The sequence below is a fragment of the Schistocerca serialis genome, chromosome 3 (genome assembly GCF_023864345.2).
Source record: "Schistocerca serialis cubense isolate TAMUIC-IGC-003099 chromosome 3, iqSchSeri2.2, whole genome shotgun sequence".
Taxonomy (NCBI): domain Eukaryota; kingdom Metazoa; phylum Arthropoda; class Insecta; order Orthoptera; family Acrididae; genus Schistocerca; species Schistocerca serialis.
Window position 1 is genome coordinate 326,563,938 of NC_064640.1, and position 14,828 is coordinate 326,578,765.

General features: G+C 43.6%; 1 protein-coding gene across 1 annotated transcript in view; it reads left to right on the forward strand.

Moving 5' to 3' along the window:
- The window catches only part of LOC126470810 (uncharacterized), a 202,590-nt gene that overhangs the window by 15,234 nt on the left and 172,528 nt on the right, over nucleotides 1-14,828 (forward strand). The window contains exon 2 of the mRNA XM_050098821.1: nucleotides 10,418-10,492. Coding sequence (XP_049954778.1) covers nucleotides 10,418-10,492 — 75 coding nt within the window. The remainder of the gene's footprint in view (nucleotides 1-10,417; nucleotides 10,493-14,828) is intronic.

Genomic DNA, 14,828 nt, shown 5'->3' on the forward strand with positions numbered 1-14,828 from the left:
GTCAGTCATACCCAGCTGTTTTCTTATACTTTATTTAAAGTAATTTGCGGGGTAAGTTCTTTTTTTTCCAACTGGATAGCAAATACAGAACTTTCGAAGTAAATATGGCTTACTGATTTACGCATACAAATTTACACACGGAAAGCAACTCTTGCTTTATGTCTACTTAGTGTAAATAGAGTAAAATCCAGCTTAACATTTAACTTATAATTGAAATCTACATTAGATTACATACATCTACATTAGATTACATACTTGAAATCTACATTAGAGTTTTCTAATTCTTTCTTCAACCATAAATTTTATAAAAAGAAGAAAGACATGTTCTGTAGTTATAGTACATTTCTAACTTTTCCTTTAAATTACCTCACAGATGGCCTGAATAGTTATCTCCATCAAGTCTTGCAATTCTTCTAGGTGAGAGAATTAGGAAATTTTAATTTTACCTTTCATTTTCTGTATAGTAATTTTTTCACACATTCGGCTTCATCTTAGATGTACGTTGGCAACTGATCCCCATTTTCTAGTGGAATAAGCGTTTACAACTATAAGTTTACCACTTCAGCAATCAAATAGTTGTTAAATGTAGTTATTACATGAGTTTTACACTCTTCAGATAGCGTTTCTGTTGTTAGATGGACAACATTGAGACCATAACACTGACGTACAAGTAACCAACCTTTCTAAGCCGTTTCAAACTGTAAAGGAGGTCTATAAACAGATTTCTTTTAATATCCTTTTATGTAATAAACGTCGTTGGATCCATTGTTTTGTGCGAGTATTCTAATCGACAGCCACTTATCATAGCTGATTACAGTAAATTAAGATCTCTTGTATTCCCCGATCACATCCAGATTTTTTCACATATTGTGTTTAAAGTTATTTCAAGCGTTGCTGGAACATCTACAGTGGCTTGTTTCTCTTCCAATAGCAGATTATAATCTTCCTTCATGGTAGTTGTTTTCGCGTAAATGCTCCAGTTAGGATTTTTGACTTCGACCTCAAGTTTCCTTTTTCATACGAATAACGCATTATCTGCACTTGGAGTAATTTCTGTAAAAAGTGCATGACTGCTGTCGGAGCCAAACGCGGGATTTCCGGCCGCCACTGGGCTATGGCTAAGTTGAAATTGTGTCTACGATCTGTTCGATGCACAAAAAGCTTTTTTTCTAGTTCAGGTGTGATGTAAAAACTGGTGCACAGTGCAAACAACTGTGAGTTTAATGGCCCTGAGTGATGAATCGTAATAGTGGTCCTTGCCAACTCAGTTGTAATAAATAGAGCTAGAGGGTTCATTTGACTAATGAAGTCAAAGATAGATTCACTTTGATGAAGATGTATTGTCACACAATTTAAAATAAAGGCCAAAACGTTCTTTATAAACGAAATAGTAAATATTACACATAGCAGATATAAGAGCAAATCAGAGACCAATATCCGTACAACGCACTCAATTAACGTAGAAAAAGCACCGAAGGGCAAAGTCCAAGGGGAAAGGGAATGAGAAAGCTTCTGGTACTAAGCTCGCACTACCTCAGAATAATTTAAACACGTAGATTTGAATCGGATGTGATGGCTGCAACGATCATTGTGAGGCGATGGAAAATCCTTGTACCTGAATCATGGGCAAGTCATAGACTGCGATGTAATTTGGAACAAGATCCCCTCAACTTTAGAACAAATGCGACTAACACTTACTCGACACTTTCAGCCAACCATCACTCTTGCTGACTGTACATTCCATGGTGCTGTGTTAGAAGCAGGTGGACTGCACAAAGAGATGCAGCGACTGAAGCTGTAATCATAGCTGCCGTCGAAACAGCGGGTGTAGACGAGAAAGAATGCGCAACTCTCTAGTGAGAGTCTCTAGAGTTCCCAGAACACAAGGTAGCAGAACAGCGAGCCCGAGTTCGTCGAAGAGTGTACAAAAGAAATCCACCAAGAATGACGCTCCTCGGAGCTCTATGTGGAGAAGTCTACTGTCTATCTCCCAATCTGCAAGCTGTTAAGACGAGCTTAGAATTGTATGCTGTGAGACAAACCTTGCCCTGACTTCTCCGAAAAGTTTATTTGTTTGGTAGCCAATCTTTAAATTTCGTAAATTAATGTTGACAGTTTGGTACCAGACTCCCACTCTCGACAAAGTTTTCAGCTCAGACCAACGTGAGCAGGTGCCTACTTCGTTTTCTTGGAAGAAGGCACCGTAACTCGCACTATGTCAAATTTTTTAGGCACCGATGAAGAACAGTGTCTCTCACTCTGTATGGCAGGAGATAGTTTCACAACCTCTATCCCATGGCATCATAAAGACGCATCGGCACACACACACATATATATATATATATATATATGTGAGATCACCGAAATTAAGCGCTGTCGGGCGTGGCCGGCACTTGGATGGGTAACCATCCAGCCGCCATGCGCTGTTGCCATTTTTCGGGGTGCACTCAGCCTCGTGATGTCAATTGAGGAGCTGCTTGACCGAATAGAAGCGGCTCCGGTCAAAGAAAACCACCATAACGACCGGGAGAGCGGTGTGCTGACCACACGCCCTTCTTATCCGCATCCTCTACTAAGGATGACATGGCGGTCGGATGGTCCTGATGGGCCATTTGTGGTCTGAAGACGGAGTGCAAATATATATATATATATATATATATATATATATATATATATATATATAGATATATATATTGAAACGGCACAGTAGTTTCCGCTCTATAAGCAGCAGGTTTCGCTGCCCGCTCGCACCGGCTGCGGGTGCAACAGAACCCATGTGGACGGGTGGAAAGAAATGTGCCAGGCTTCATAATACGTATTTATATGTGGCGTGTATTATGCATTTCTTGTACGTGAATGTGAATCTGAAAATGAACTTTCCTAATCCTCCTCACACCTTTCCGTAAAGCGTGGCCAAATCTTAGTTGGGAAGTAGTTCTGTAGGATAGTAGTGCCAACCTCACTCGTGGATAGGGGTCAGAGAGACATCACAGGCAGGTAAAAGTCAAAGACGTTCCAGTGTCACAAGATTTGGGGTGGAGAGGTTGGTCACGGCCAAGTGGTTCGATCATCCCCTCCACCGGGGCCCTGGAAGTCCACCGGGTGCCTGCCATATTCGTGGAGGGTTACAGAAGACAGGTAAGTGAGCAGACGTGTCCTCAGTGCGTCTGTCTCAATGTTCACGCATGGAAGAGAGTTATTTGAATATTTGTACTAATTCTTTTATTTCCAGCTTCGGATTGTGGAAGGAAATGAATGGTCTCGTTTAATTTCGGAAATTTGACCCCTGTGTTAATGTATCTGGTCCCCAGTTTGCCCGTTATCCTCCTCACGTAGTGGATGTCCTATGTAATATATTGCCAGACTTTGGTGGTAGACACTTGGCCAACGCAATTCCGTCTTGCCCGTAGAAATGTGCGTGCAGATTATTATATATTATACCCGAGCTATAAGTTGTAAAATTGTAATATCTGTAAACTGGAACAATTGCTGCAATCACTGTAAAGTCGAGTGATAATGTTTAAAATAAATAGGTAATCAGTTGTCATCAATTTTAACATACCTTAAAAATTCACAATGAAATCAAATTATAGGAATTCATTTAAAATAAAAGATATAGAATGCAGGGAACCACACATCTTCATGTGAGCCCTCCAGCCCCTTGCCTAGTATCATTTAGAAAGGGCACGCTCTCTAGGTAGCGCTCTCAAGCTCACCTACCCAGTTATCCGTTGCGCAGTTTTCAAATGGTTGAAATGGCTCTGAGCACTATGGGACTCAACTGCTATGGTCATAAGTCCCCTAGAACTTAGAACTACTTAAACCTAACTAACCTAAGGACATCACACACATCCATGCCCGAGGCAGGATTCGAACCTGCGACCGTAGCGGTCTTGCGGTTCCAGACTGTAGCGCCTTTAGCCGCTCGGCCACTCCGGCCGGCGCGCAGTTTTCATTCAGGGCTTGATATCAACTTTCATCTGGCGTTCCTAGGCAATGAGGTAAGACGGGAATCTTTCAAAACAGGCCGAACGCTCCACAGTCTCATAGTCCCATGGACAATGCGATGCTACCTACTGGGTCATCCGCCCATAGTCTGTTATCTTATGACTAGCGTCTGGCCTTTGGCCAACAAGCGCTACAGAAGACAAATGGTCGAATATGCGAATATGGCAGAGCGTAAAAAAAGCGCACAAGTTCGCTGCAGTTCCAGCTAGTCCTTTATTCCATAATGCTGCAGCTAATTTTGTGCAGACAGCCTACCAGATGGCTGCCTAGTTTCTGCGAAGAACATTCCATTTCTCGCCAAAATGGCGCCCTGAGCCGGTAACGGACCGCTGTCACTGACCACTATGGGTGGGGGAGCTGCATTCTACTGTGAGAAGCTTTTACAACACAAGAAAGTTGGTCGGCTGGAGGGCTGCACTTTCCAGGCAACGGCCCACCCGACACTCTGGAAGCTCGCCAAGACTATACTAATTTACCAACCTAATGCAACATACAATCCCAATACTAAACTAATCAAAATAGCATTAGGGGATGGAAGTTTATCTCTGCAATCGTCTGACCCCCAAAAACAGTTCTTCTTTTGAAGCGAACCAGCCAGCGAGCCATTTTTGTACATTTTCATACGAACTGAAGTGTTGTTCAGCGATAGCGTGTCCCAGTGTTGCAAATAGATGGTAATCGGACAGAGCCAAGTCTGGAGAATACGCCGCATGCCATACTACTTCCCAACTGAACGCCTTAATCGTTTCCCTGACCCGTTCTGCTGCGTGTTATGGGGCGTTATCATGAAGCAATATGGCTTTGTGTTGGCTTCTTACAAATTCCGGTCGTTTTTCACGTAATGCTCGATTTAAAACGATCATTTGCTGTTCGTAGCGATCAGTGATAATGGTTTCACTGGGTGTTAGCACCTCTGATCCCACAGAGCATTGTATTCTTTCCAAAGCGACTTGGTCTTGTAGTGGATATCGATGGTTTGTCTCGATTCACCCATGATTTACGACCCTTAGAATTCTCAATATATATCCATTTTTCGTCACCTCTCACTGTTCGATAGAGAAACGACTTTCTCTTCTATCCGGCGAGCAGAATTTCACACGTGATCTTTCTATTTGCTAGATGTCTTCCACTCAGTTCATGCGGAACCCATTTTCCCACTTTCTGCACCTTCCCTACAGCTTTAAACCCAAGAGAAAGGGCTTTCTGCGTCACATTCAACTGTTCTGCGAGTTCCTGTTGAGTTTGAGTATCATCATCATTCAATAAAGACTGCCATTCGTTGTCTTCGAACTTTTTAGGTGGTTTCCCACGCTCGTCGTTTCTCACGTGAAAATCACCGCTTTTGAGTTTTTTGAGCCACTCGAAACACTGTGTTTTCCCAACAGCATGTTTGCCCAAAGTTTCGAGAAGCATTCGATGTGATTCAGGAGAAGTTTTCTACAAATGATAACAGAAAACCAATACTGTCTGCAAATCGTAGTTCGTAGGCACAAAACTCGGCATCCCTACGTGTTTGAAACAGATACCGATGTGTCTTCGTCAGCCGCTACAGGGAGCAAATGGCACCGCAGACGCGTTCTCAAGGGCCCTACACAGACGGCTAGCACCATCTACAGGGAAATTCCGGTTTCATATTTCTACACCTGGTATTTAACACTAGTCACCTTTAAAGTAGTCCCCTTCACCTTCTACACACCTGTCCCATCAGTGCTGCCACTGCTGGAAGCATTACGAGAAAGCCTCTTTCGATATGGTACGCAGCTGCTACGTTGAATTCTGCATAATGTCTTCCCATTCAGGAAATATGGTCCGTATCAGAGCCTTTTTCTGTTGAGGGAAGAACCACAAGTCACTCGGTGCTAGGTGTAGGGAATAACGAAGCTGACAAACAACAGCCATGTTGTGTATGGCCAAAAAACTCTGAATTAATTGGGAACAATGACTGGGTACTTTATTGTGAAGATGCCAACTGCCCGCTGCTCACAAGTCCGTTCGTTGGCGTCTGCTGCTTCACGAAGGCAACGCAGAAAGTCTTGGTAGTACTCCTTACTGACATTAGTACGTTATATGGTATACTCATGATAGATCAAGTCATTACAGTGAAAAAAGACGGTTAGCGAGACTCCCACATTGTTACGGACCTGCCTTGCTTTTTTGAGTCTCGGGCATGACGAATGTTTGTATTGCGACGAATGGAATTTCTATTCTTGGACGTACCCGTAAACCCAGAAGTCATCACCAGTGATCACTGTGTTAAGAACGTTTGGAATAATGTTCACAATATCCATCATGTCCTTTGCGATCTCCAAACAAGTTGCTTGTGCTCACTTACTAGTAACTTTTGCACAAATTTTGCTGAGTTCCTCCTGATGTCCAGCTGTTCCGTTAAAATGGAATGAATGGATCCAACACTATTTTAACCTAATAAGCAAGTTCTCTGATCGTGATTCGTCTATCCTGCATCGCTAGGGCGCTTATGTGATCAATAACAAGCTCTATCGCGGATATTAAAGGCCTACCAACACGTACTTCATTCTTCACTGATATGTGGCCATCTTTGAAGCGGTTGTACCAGTTTTTTATCTGTGTGTACCCATTACTTCGTCCCAAAACACTTCTCGAATCTTAAAGATTATCTCCACTTGAGATTCGCCAAGCTTAAAGCAAAATTTGATGCAATAACATTTTTCCTGTTTTTCTGCCATTTAGTTCACAACACAAAATCCGACCACTACCACTTACACTTATTTACGTGTTTGCAGCTAGCCTGAGATCAGTTGTCTCCGCAGTCGTGAAAAAAATCAGGCATGCGCACTACGTATGCCTACAAACATAGAGAGAGCACTCGCCCCAATATCATTGTTGGCTTCAACAATGTAAAATAAGGTCGGATACTTTTTGAACAGTTGTCATGTTTCCTCGAAACGGCTTCCAGAGGTTCCTTTCTGATTTTTCCATTAATCCTCTTACTATCACAATGACATTCTTACGTAGGAGGAGGGGTAATTTCACCTCAACACTGTATCTCACGGATATGAGTTTGGATACCTTACCAAGTAGATAAACGTGAACCACCCTACTGATTTCGTTCTTAACCATTAGAAGCAGTCTCTTCCCTAATTACTGTTGGCAGTCGATTAGCAGACAGCTGCTCCCGACTGACAGCAACGTGCAGCCTGCATCTCTGCAATAGAGGTATAAGATATGTTCAAATATGAACATGTCAACACAGGGCCGGCGCAAGCCCAAGTGCTGCCCCGTGCGAGCTGCTAAATTTCCGCCCCCCCTTTTTTTTTTTTTTACAAAACGTTTGTGGAATTTTATTTAAACAAATCTGTAGGAAGTGTCAGCAATCAATCGCAATTTTTTTTTTTTACTTTTCAGATCTACCCAGGTTTCGGCCACTAAGTGGCCAGTCTCAAAGCTTTTAATATGTAAACCATCATGTTGACAGTTACGTTCAGCATGACGGTATGGATGTAAACATAACTCAAAGCATTGAGAATAGCCACACTGTGCCCTAAATCTATGTACATCTGGAAAATAAAAATAAAAATTGCGACTGACTGGTGACATTCTCTGCAGATTTGTACAAAACAGTCGCCGGGCACCAGCTCAAAAATGGAGACAAACCTGATTGAAGAAATCTAGTTAATTTTAATAAATCTTATGGGACTTAACTGCTAAGGTCATCAGTCCCTAAGCTTACACACTACTTAACGTAACAGGCTGTCAGCGCTCCACTCATAAGAATACTAGCGTGTACGCCAGACTGCTTCCCCCTCTCTGTTCCTCCGGCGTAAACACGACGGTGCTGCCACAGTGGCGAGGAAGAAATTAGTCCTCCTCAAAAAATGGTTCAAATGGCTCTGAGCACTATGCGACTCAACTTCTGAAGTCATCAGTCCCCTAGAACTTAGAACTACTTAAACCTAACTAACCTAAGGACATCACACACATCCATGCCCGAGGCAGGATTCGAACCTGCGACTGTAGCGGCCGCGCGGTGCCAGACTGTAGCGCCTAGAACCGCTCGGCCACCACGGCCGGCACTCCTCCTGCCTCCCCTTGTTCAACAGGGGCGGCCGGCTTGTAGTCGAGGCGCCTTGCCACAGTTCAGGGGGCATGAATGTTGAAAGTGGCAGATTTGCCGCCCCTCGGAAAGTGACGCCCCGTGCATCCGCACGTTTCGCACGTACCTTGCCCCGGCCCAGCGTCAACAGGTCTTGTCATGTAAGAGATCTTGCTACCTAAGCATACATTCACAGCATAGACCGTCCTTGTGACGTCACATACTATCTACAGCCCACTTCCCATTTACTCCTCTACACTTCTCGCTGCATGTAGGTAATATGACGATAGTAAACTTAACAGTTATAGGATGCTTGCCATCAGAGAAGCCGTTAACATGGATAATGTTAGAGCAGTCTGATTGGCGATTTTTAAACGGTTACACTGGTACATGTACCTGATTCTCAACCCTTACATATTCAGGATCATTTGTGCTCAATTCACAAAAGAGAGCCATATGGTAAGCTGTTCCTGTATTTTTCATGATTAATGCACTAATGAAAGCTACAGAGAAAGTGATATATCGCTTATCAGTGCAAACGGAGTGTTATTTTGAAAATGTTTCATTTTAACAAAAAGTTAAATAAAATGTGTAGGGCCGCAAAGACGTTATTAGTCTCATTCTGCGTAGTCGTACCATCAACCGGGACGTGACGAATTTACGCGTATCTCAAAGTTCTACGAATACATGTATGGTGAACACTGAACGCAGATTGTGTGATTCAAAACGTGTGGTGAGCAATTATATACATACATTATAAATTATATAAATTCATCGCTCTAAATTATTTACGATGTCTTGGTACCTTTAACCGTTCTAGGCATCACCCACAGTCACGTGAATGGTTTCTGAATGCGGTCCAGTAATAACCTAGTAGTAGTAGTTCTGGTTAGACACGTAATATCTGAAGAACATTCGCAGTCAGGAGTACCATAATAAACTCACAATTGAATGTACATAGCTATAAAATATCCCTGCGGATTAAATCTATGTGCTGGCTCTTTAAACTGTATTTCTGCTATGAGCTGCAAGTACATTGTATCCAGGTGACAACGAAACGCCTTATATTTGCTAAAATAACGTTACCTGAGGAATGATAGACACGTAGCAACGTTTAACGATACCTTCCAGCTTCTTGATCGCATAGCCACCGCTCGGATTTGAACATTTGTCGTAGCATGGTGCCAAATTTCCTATACTCTCATCACTGGACGCCGATTCCTGTACTTCCAGCCAAATGTCTACGCTGATCGGCAGCCTATTGTCTGTGCCAAAATACTCTGGAAACGAATCACTCAACACAAAAATTGCCTGCCAACGAGTTACTCGAATCGCCTAATCTACTCACTGAACCAGATCATCGGTTACAGTCACTTCTTTTCCTGAACGCCTGCGTCATGAATTTATGTACGTCCTGTTTCAAAGATCCTGTACCATTGCCGCTCGTTGCTGTCAAGCATGACATTTACTTTTTGCGGGCTGTATTAAATCTGCCGGAACACCTCAGAAATTACAGCATGGAATTCACACTTGGCGGGAGGCTCTGTTGTTTTAGATTTATTTACTTACTCATTGTGCTCTGGACTGTAAAGCACGGCGCGACGCGGTCGACAAGCATACTAGAGACACTGCGCAATACATCTGCGCACAGCTTCATACGATTTTCACTCTTTTTTCAATTTCGAAGCCGATCGGACCTTAAAAAATTTGCTTTCGTAAATAAATTCACGGATCTACTACCCGTTTCGCAGCATTGTACCGACAACGTCGGTATTCTTACTTCTTAGTTTGTCAATCAGATATGGACTAGTGCACAACTTGTCGAGGTGAATACAATGACCGTTTTCGAGCAAATCACGAGCCAGCTTCAAAACAGTTCCAGAAGTTAATTTCTCTTCAGAATAATGACTCCCACAGTTTCTGTCCTCAACAGCATAAACAATGAAATCCGCAATAATCGTTTGAAAAAACATTATCTTGAATGATGAGAGGCTAGAGGTATGCTATGAATGAGTGCATTTGTCGAACCCAATGAGAAGTAGCAACCCATCGGCGGCTATACCCGACATGTCCAATTAATGGATTAATAATTAATCGAAGACAAGCAATCATCACTAAGCCAATATTTAATGAAAATTAGACTCATATTCATATGAACATTTTGTAGAAATTGTCCTTGCAGCCAACCACCCAAATATGAATAGTTCCAGAGAAACAGTCTCATACAACCCTATTCACTGTATGAAAGTAACAGTTATTCAGATAAGCGTAGTATTATGTATATTTCATTATCTATTTCTGGTTGTGTGGTAGGCTGTTGGAAGTGTGATGTTGCAGGGAGAGCGGCCGCCACTGCACGGGGGACCTGCACGCGCTCAGCGTCGCCCTCAGCCGCACGCCATCCTTTGCCAGGTATGCACTCGCAGATCATCGCCTCTGTGTATCACAATGCAAGGTTCGGTTCCAAGAGCGGTTGGATGCTAAGATTCCGTTCTTAGATTTTGCTAGAGATGTTATTTTATGTTAACCGGGGACCTAGAAACGACTGAGAGGCTCCGTCCCCGCCGCAGTCGCAGTGGTCCGCAACCCCATGACGACTACCGCAGTCCACTTCACCCCACACGGAACCCAGGGTTATTGTGCGGTTCGGCCCCCGGTGGATCCCTCAGGGAACGTCTCACTAAATAAGTTCTCCGCGTTCGACGCGCAGCAATCGACGACGTAGTGTAGCTGAGGCGGAATAAGGGGAGCCAGACCGCATTTTTCGAGGCAGATGGAAAACCGCCTAAAAACCCTCCACAGACTGGCCGGCTCACCAGACCTCGACACAAATCTGCCGGGCGGATTCGTGCCGGGGACCGGCGCTCCTTCCCGCCCGGAAAGCCGTGCTTTAGACTGCACTGCCAACCGGGCGGGTTGCTAGAGACAGGCCAATCTCTTTCCTGTACTCTTGTTTAGTTTTCTACAGCTAGCCTGTCTTGGAAGACACGTTAGAGTGACGAAAACTACAAGAGGAGCTTTAAAAATAGACAGAGAGAAGGAAGACTGTGCGGATTTACATTATATTAGCTGCAGGATGTAAGAGGTTGGATATTAGCTCAATTGGAGAAGAATGGAGAAGTAACTTTATCACAACCTTATTGATGAAATCATCCAAGTATCCAATTTTGAAGACACATTAGTATAGCTGACGAACACTCAGCCTCGTCCAACCTTCACGAGTGTCAAATGTTATTTGCTTGGATACAGTTCATGAATTTTTCGATTATTATTAATATTACTAGCAGTACGTTACCTTCCCATCTGTTATATTGTTACGCAGAACAGTGAGTTACATAAGAATCTGAAAATACACTGCCTGACAAAAGAAGTAAAGCACCGAGAAGCGTAGAAGGAAACCAAATGAAACTTTACGGGTCAGATGGGGTGTGATGTTATTTCAGTGATTACAAATTAGAGCAAATTTAAAAAGAACTTGACAGTATGAGCACACTTTACAGTATAACGCTGTGCCCCGGCGTAGATGCCTGGACTGATCCAGATGGAAAAGGTGTGTCAAAGCCGCTGTATCATCTGCAGAGGCAAGCTCTCTCGCAACTGCTGCAACTGGCCTTTGATATCCTGGATAATGGCAGTGGGACAGAGTTCACGTCTGAACTGGTCCCACACGTATTCCATAGGGGAGAGGTCTGGCTATCTTGCTGACAATGTACGTTAAAATCAAGCAGACAGTTGATAGAGACACATATAACGTGTGAGGGGCATTGTAAAGTGCAAAGTGGCACCACGATACTGTTGCACGAGAGATAAGACATGCGGACGCAGAACAACCATGACGTGCCCTTACCCCACAAGAGTTTCCCCGTTCACTTCCAGCCGGGACTTGACATCATACCCGGTGGCTTTCCACACCATGAGGCCAGGAATAACACCGTTGTGTCTCTCCGAAACATTCGAATAATAGGTCCTTTCCCCATGTCACTGCCATATATGCCTACGATGGTTATCGTGGGTAGAGGAGAAGCATGGTCCATGTGCTGAACCCAAAGTGATGCCTTTCATCAGCAATCTATCCTTTATGGTCGAGGAGCCACTCCAAACGAAGCCTTTGTGTTGTAGTGTTAACGGCAGCCTACGCGTGGGACGGAAATTCCCTACCCTGAATGCAGCTAACCTCCAACGAATGGTGCAAGATGACAAGTCCTTCACTTGTTCGTTGAAGGCAGGCGCAGCTGTGAAGAAGTTACAATGGGCCGGGAGTTGATGATCAGACGTGGTCGACTGAATCCTTGGCAACAAATATCAGTGCCCTCCTGCTCCCATGCAGTCCAGAATCAGGCTCTTGTCACTTCCTAATGTCCCACACTTTTGGATGTTGCACGATTTGACCAGCCAGGCAAATGGAGACCTCTGTATGCTGCTGATGATACTGTATCATATGAGTACGCAGCATGTCCGTGTGCCGGCCACGGTGGCCAAGCGGTTCTAGGCGCTTCAGTCTGGAACCGCGCCACCGCTACGGTTGCAGGGTCGAATCCTGCCTCGGGCATGGATGTGTGTGATGTCCTTAGGTTAGTTAGGTTTAAGTAGTTCTAAGTTCTAGGGGACTGATGACCTCAGCAGTTAAGTCCCATAGTGCTCAGAGCCATGTCCATGTCGACAGTGATCACTCAGCAACTGACGATGTTAACGCCCGTTATGTATCCCACGAGGCCTGGTATAACATCAGACACGAACAAAACTAATGCACTCTGGAGGCCGTTCCACCTGTTACAAGAGAATTGCAACTCAAATAATTTACATACCTGTCGATGGTGTGAACATGAACTAACTTTAGGTTAGAGGGACCCCCCCTTGGGCGAAACGATAAAATACCTGACGGCTTACCAGAGAGGACATTATCATCGTTGATAAAGAACGTCCGTCCTCAGAGACCAAAAACAGGAAAAGTTAACGTAATATTGGTAAACTGCAGGAGTATCCAGGGCAAGGTTCCTGAATTAGTATCTCTTATTGAAGGAAATAGTGCGCATATAGTATTAGGAACGGAAAGTTGGTTAAAACCGGAAGTGAACAGTAACGAAATCCTAGACACAGAATGGAATATATATCGCAAGGATAGGATAAACGCCAATGGTGGAGGAGTATTTATAGCAGTAAAGAATTCAATAATATCCAGTGAAGTTATTAGCGAATGCGAATGTGAAATAATCTGGGTTAAGTTAAGTATCAAAGGTGGGTCAGATATGATAGTCGGATGCTTCTATAGACCACCTGCATCAGCAACCGTAGTAGTTGAGCGCCTCAGAGAGAACCTGCAGAACGTCGTGAAGAAGTTTCGTGATCATACTATTGTAATAGGGGGAGACTTCAATCTACCAGGTATAGAATGGGATAGTCACACAATCAGAACTGGAGCCAGGGACAGAGACTCTTGTGACATTATCCTGACTGCCTTGTCCGAGAATTACTTCGAGCAGATAGTTAGAGAACCAACTCGTGAAGCTAACGTTTTAGACCTCATAGCAACATATAGACCGGAACTTTTCGACTCCGTGAATGTAGAAGAGGGTATCAGTGATCATAAGTCAGTGGTTGCATCAATGACTACAAGTGTAATAAGAAATGCCAAGAAAGGAAGGAAAATATATTTGCTTAACAAGAGTGATAGGGCACAAATCGCAGAATATCTGAGTGACCACCATCAAACGTTCATTTCTGAGGAAGAGGATGTGGAACAAAAATGGAAAAAATTCAGAAACATCGTCCAGTACGCCTTAGATAAGTTCGTACCGACTAAGGTCCAAAGCGAGGGGAAAGATCCACCGTGGTATAACAGTCATGTACGAAAGGTACTACGGAAACAAAGAAAGCTTCATCATAGGTTTAAGAGTAGTCGAATCATAGCTGATAAGGAAAAGCTGAACGAAGCGAAAAAGAGCGTAAAGAGAGCAATGAGAGAAGAATTCAACGAATTCGAACATAAAACATTGGCAAACAATCTAAACAAGAACCCTAAAAAGTTTTGGTCATATGTAAAATCGGTAAGCGGATCTAAATCCCCTATTCAGTCACTCGTTGACCACGATGGCACCGAAACAGAGGACGACCGAAGAAAGGCAGAAATACTGAATTCAGTGTTCCGAAACTGTTTCACTGCGGAAAATCGTAACACGGTCCCTGACTTCAGCCGTCGCACGGACGCCAAAATGGAAAATATTGAAATAAACGATATCGGAATTGAAAAACAACTGCTATCACTTAGTAGCGGAAAAGCATCCGGACCAGACGAGATACCCTTAAGATTCTACAGTGATTATGCTAAAGAACTTGCCCCCTTTCTATCAGCAATTTATCGTAGATCGCTGGAAGAACGTAAAGTACCTAGCGACTGGAAGAAAGCGCAGGTCGTTCCCATTTTCAAGAAGGGTCATAAATCAGATGCGAATAATTATAGGCCTATTTCGCTTACGTCAATCTGTTGTAGAATAATGGAACATGTTTTGTGTTCTCGTATTATGACGTTCTTAGGTAATACAAATCTCCTTCACCATAACCAACATGGATTCCGCAAACAGAGATCATGTGAAACTCAGCTCGCCCTATTTGCCCAAGAAATTCACAGTGCCGTAGACACTGGCGAGCAGATTGATGCCGTATTCCTGGACTTCAGGAAGGCATTTGATACGGTTCCGCACTTACGTTTAGTGAAAAAAAATACGAGCTTACGGAATATCGGACCAGGTTT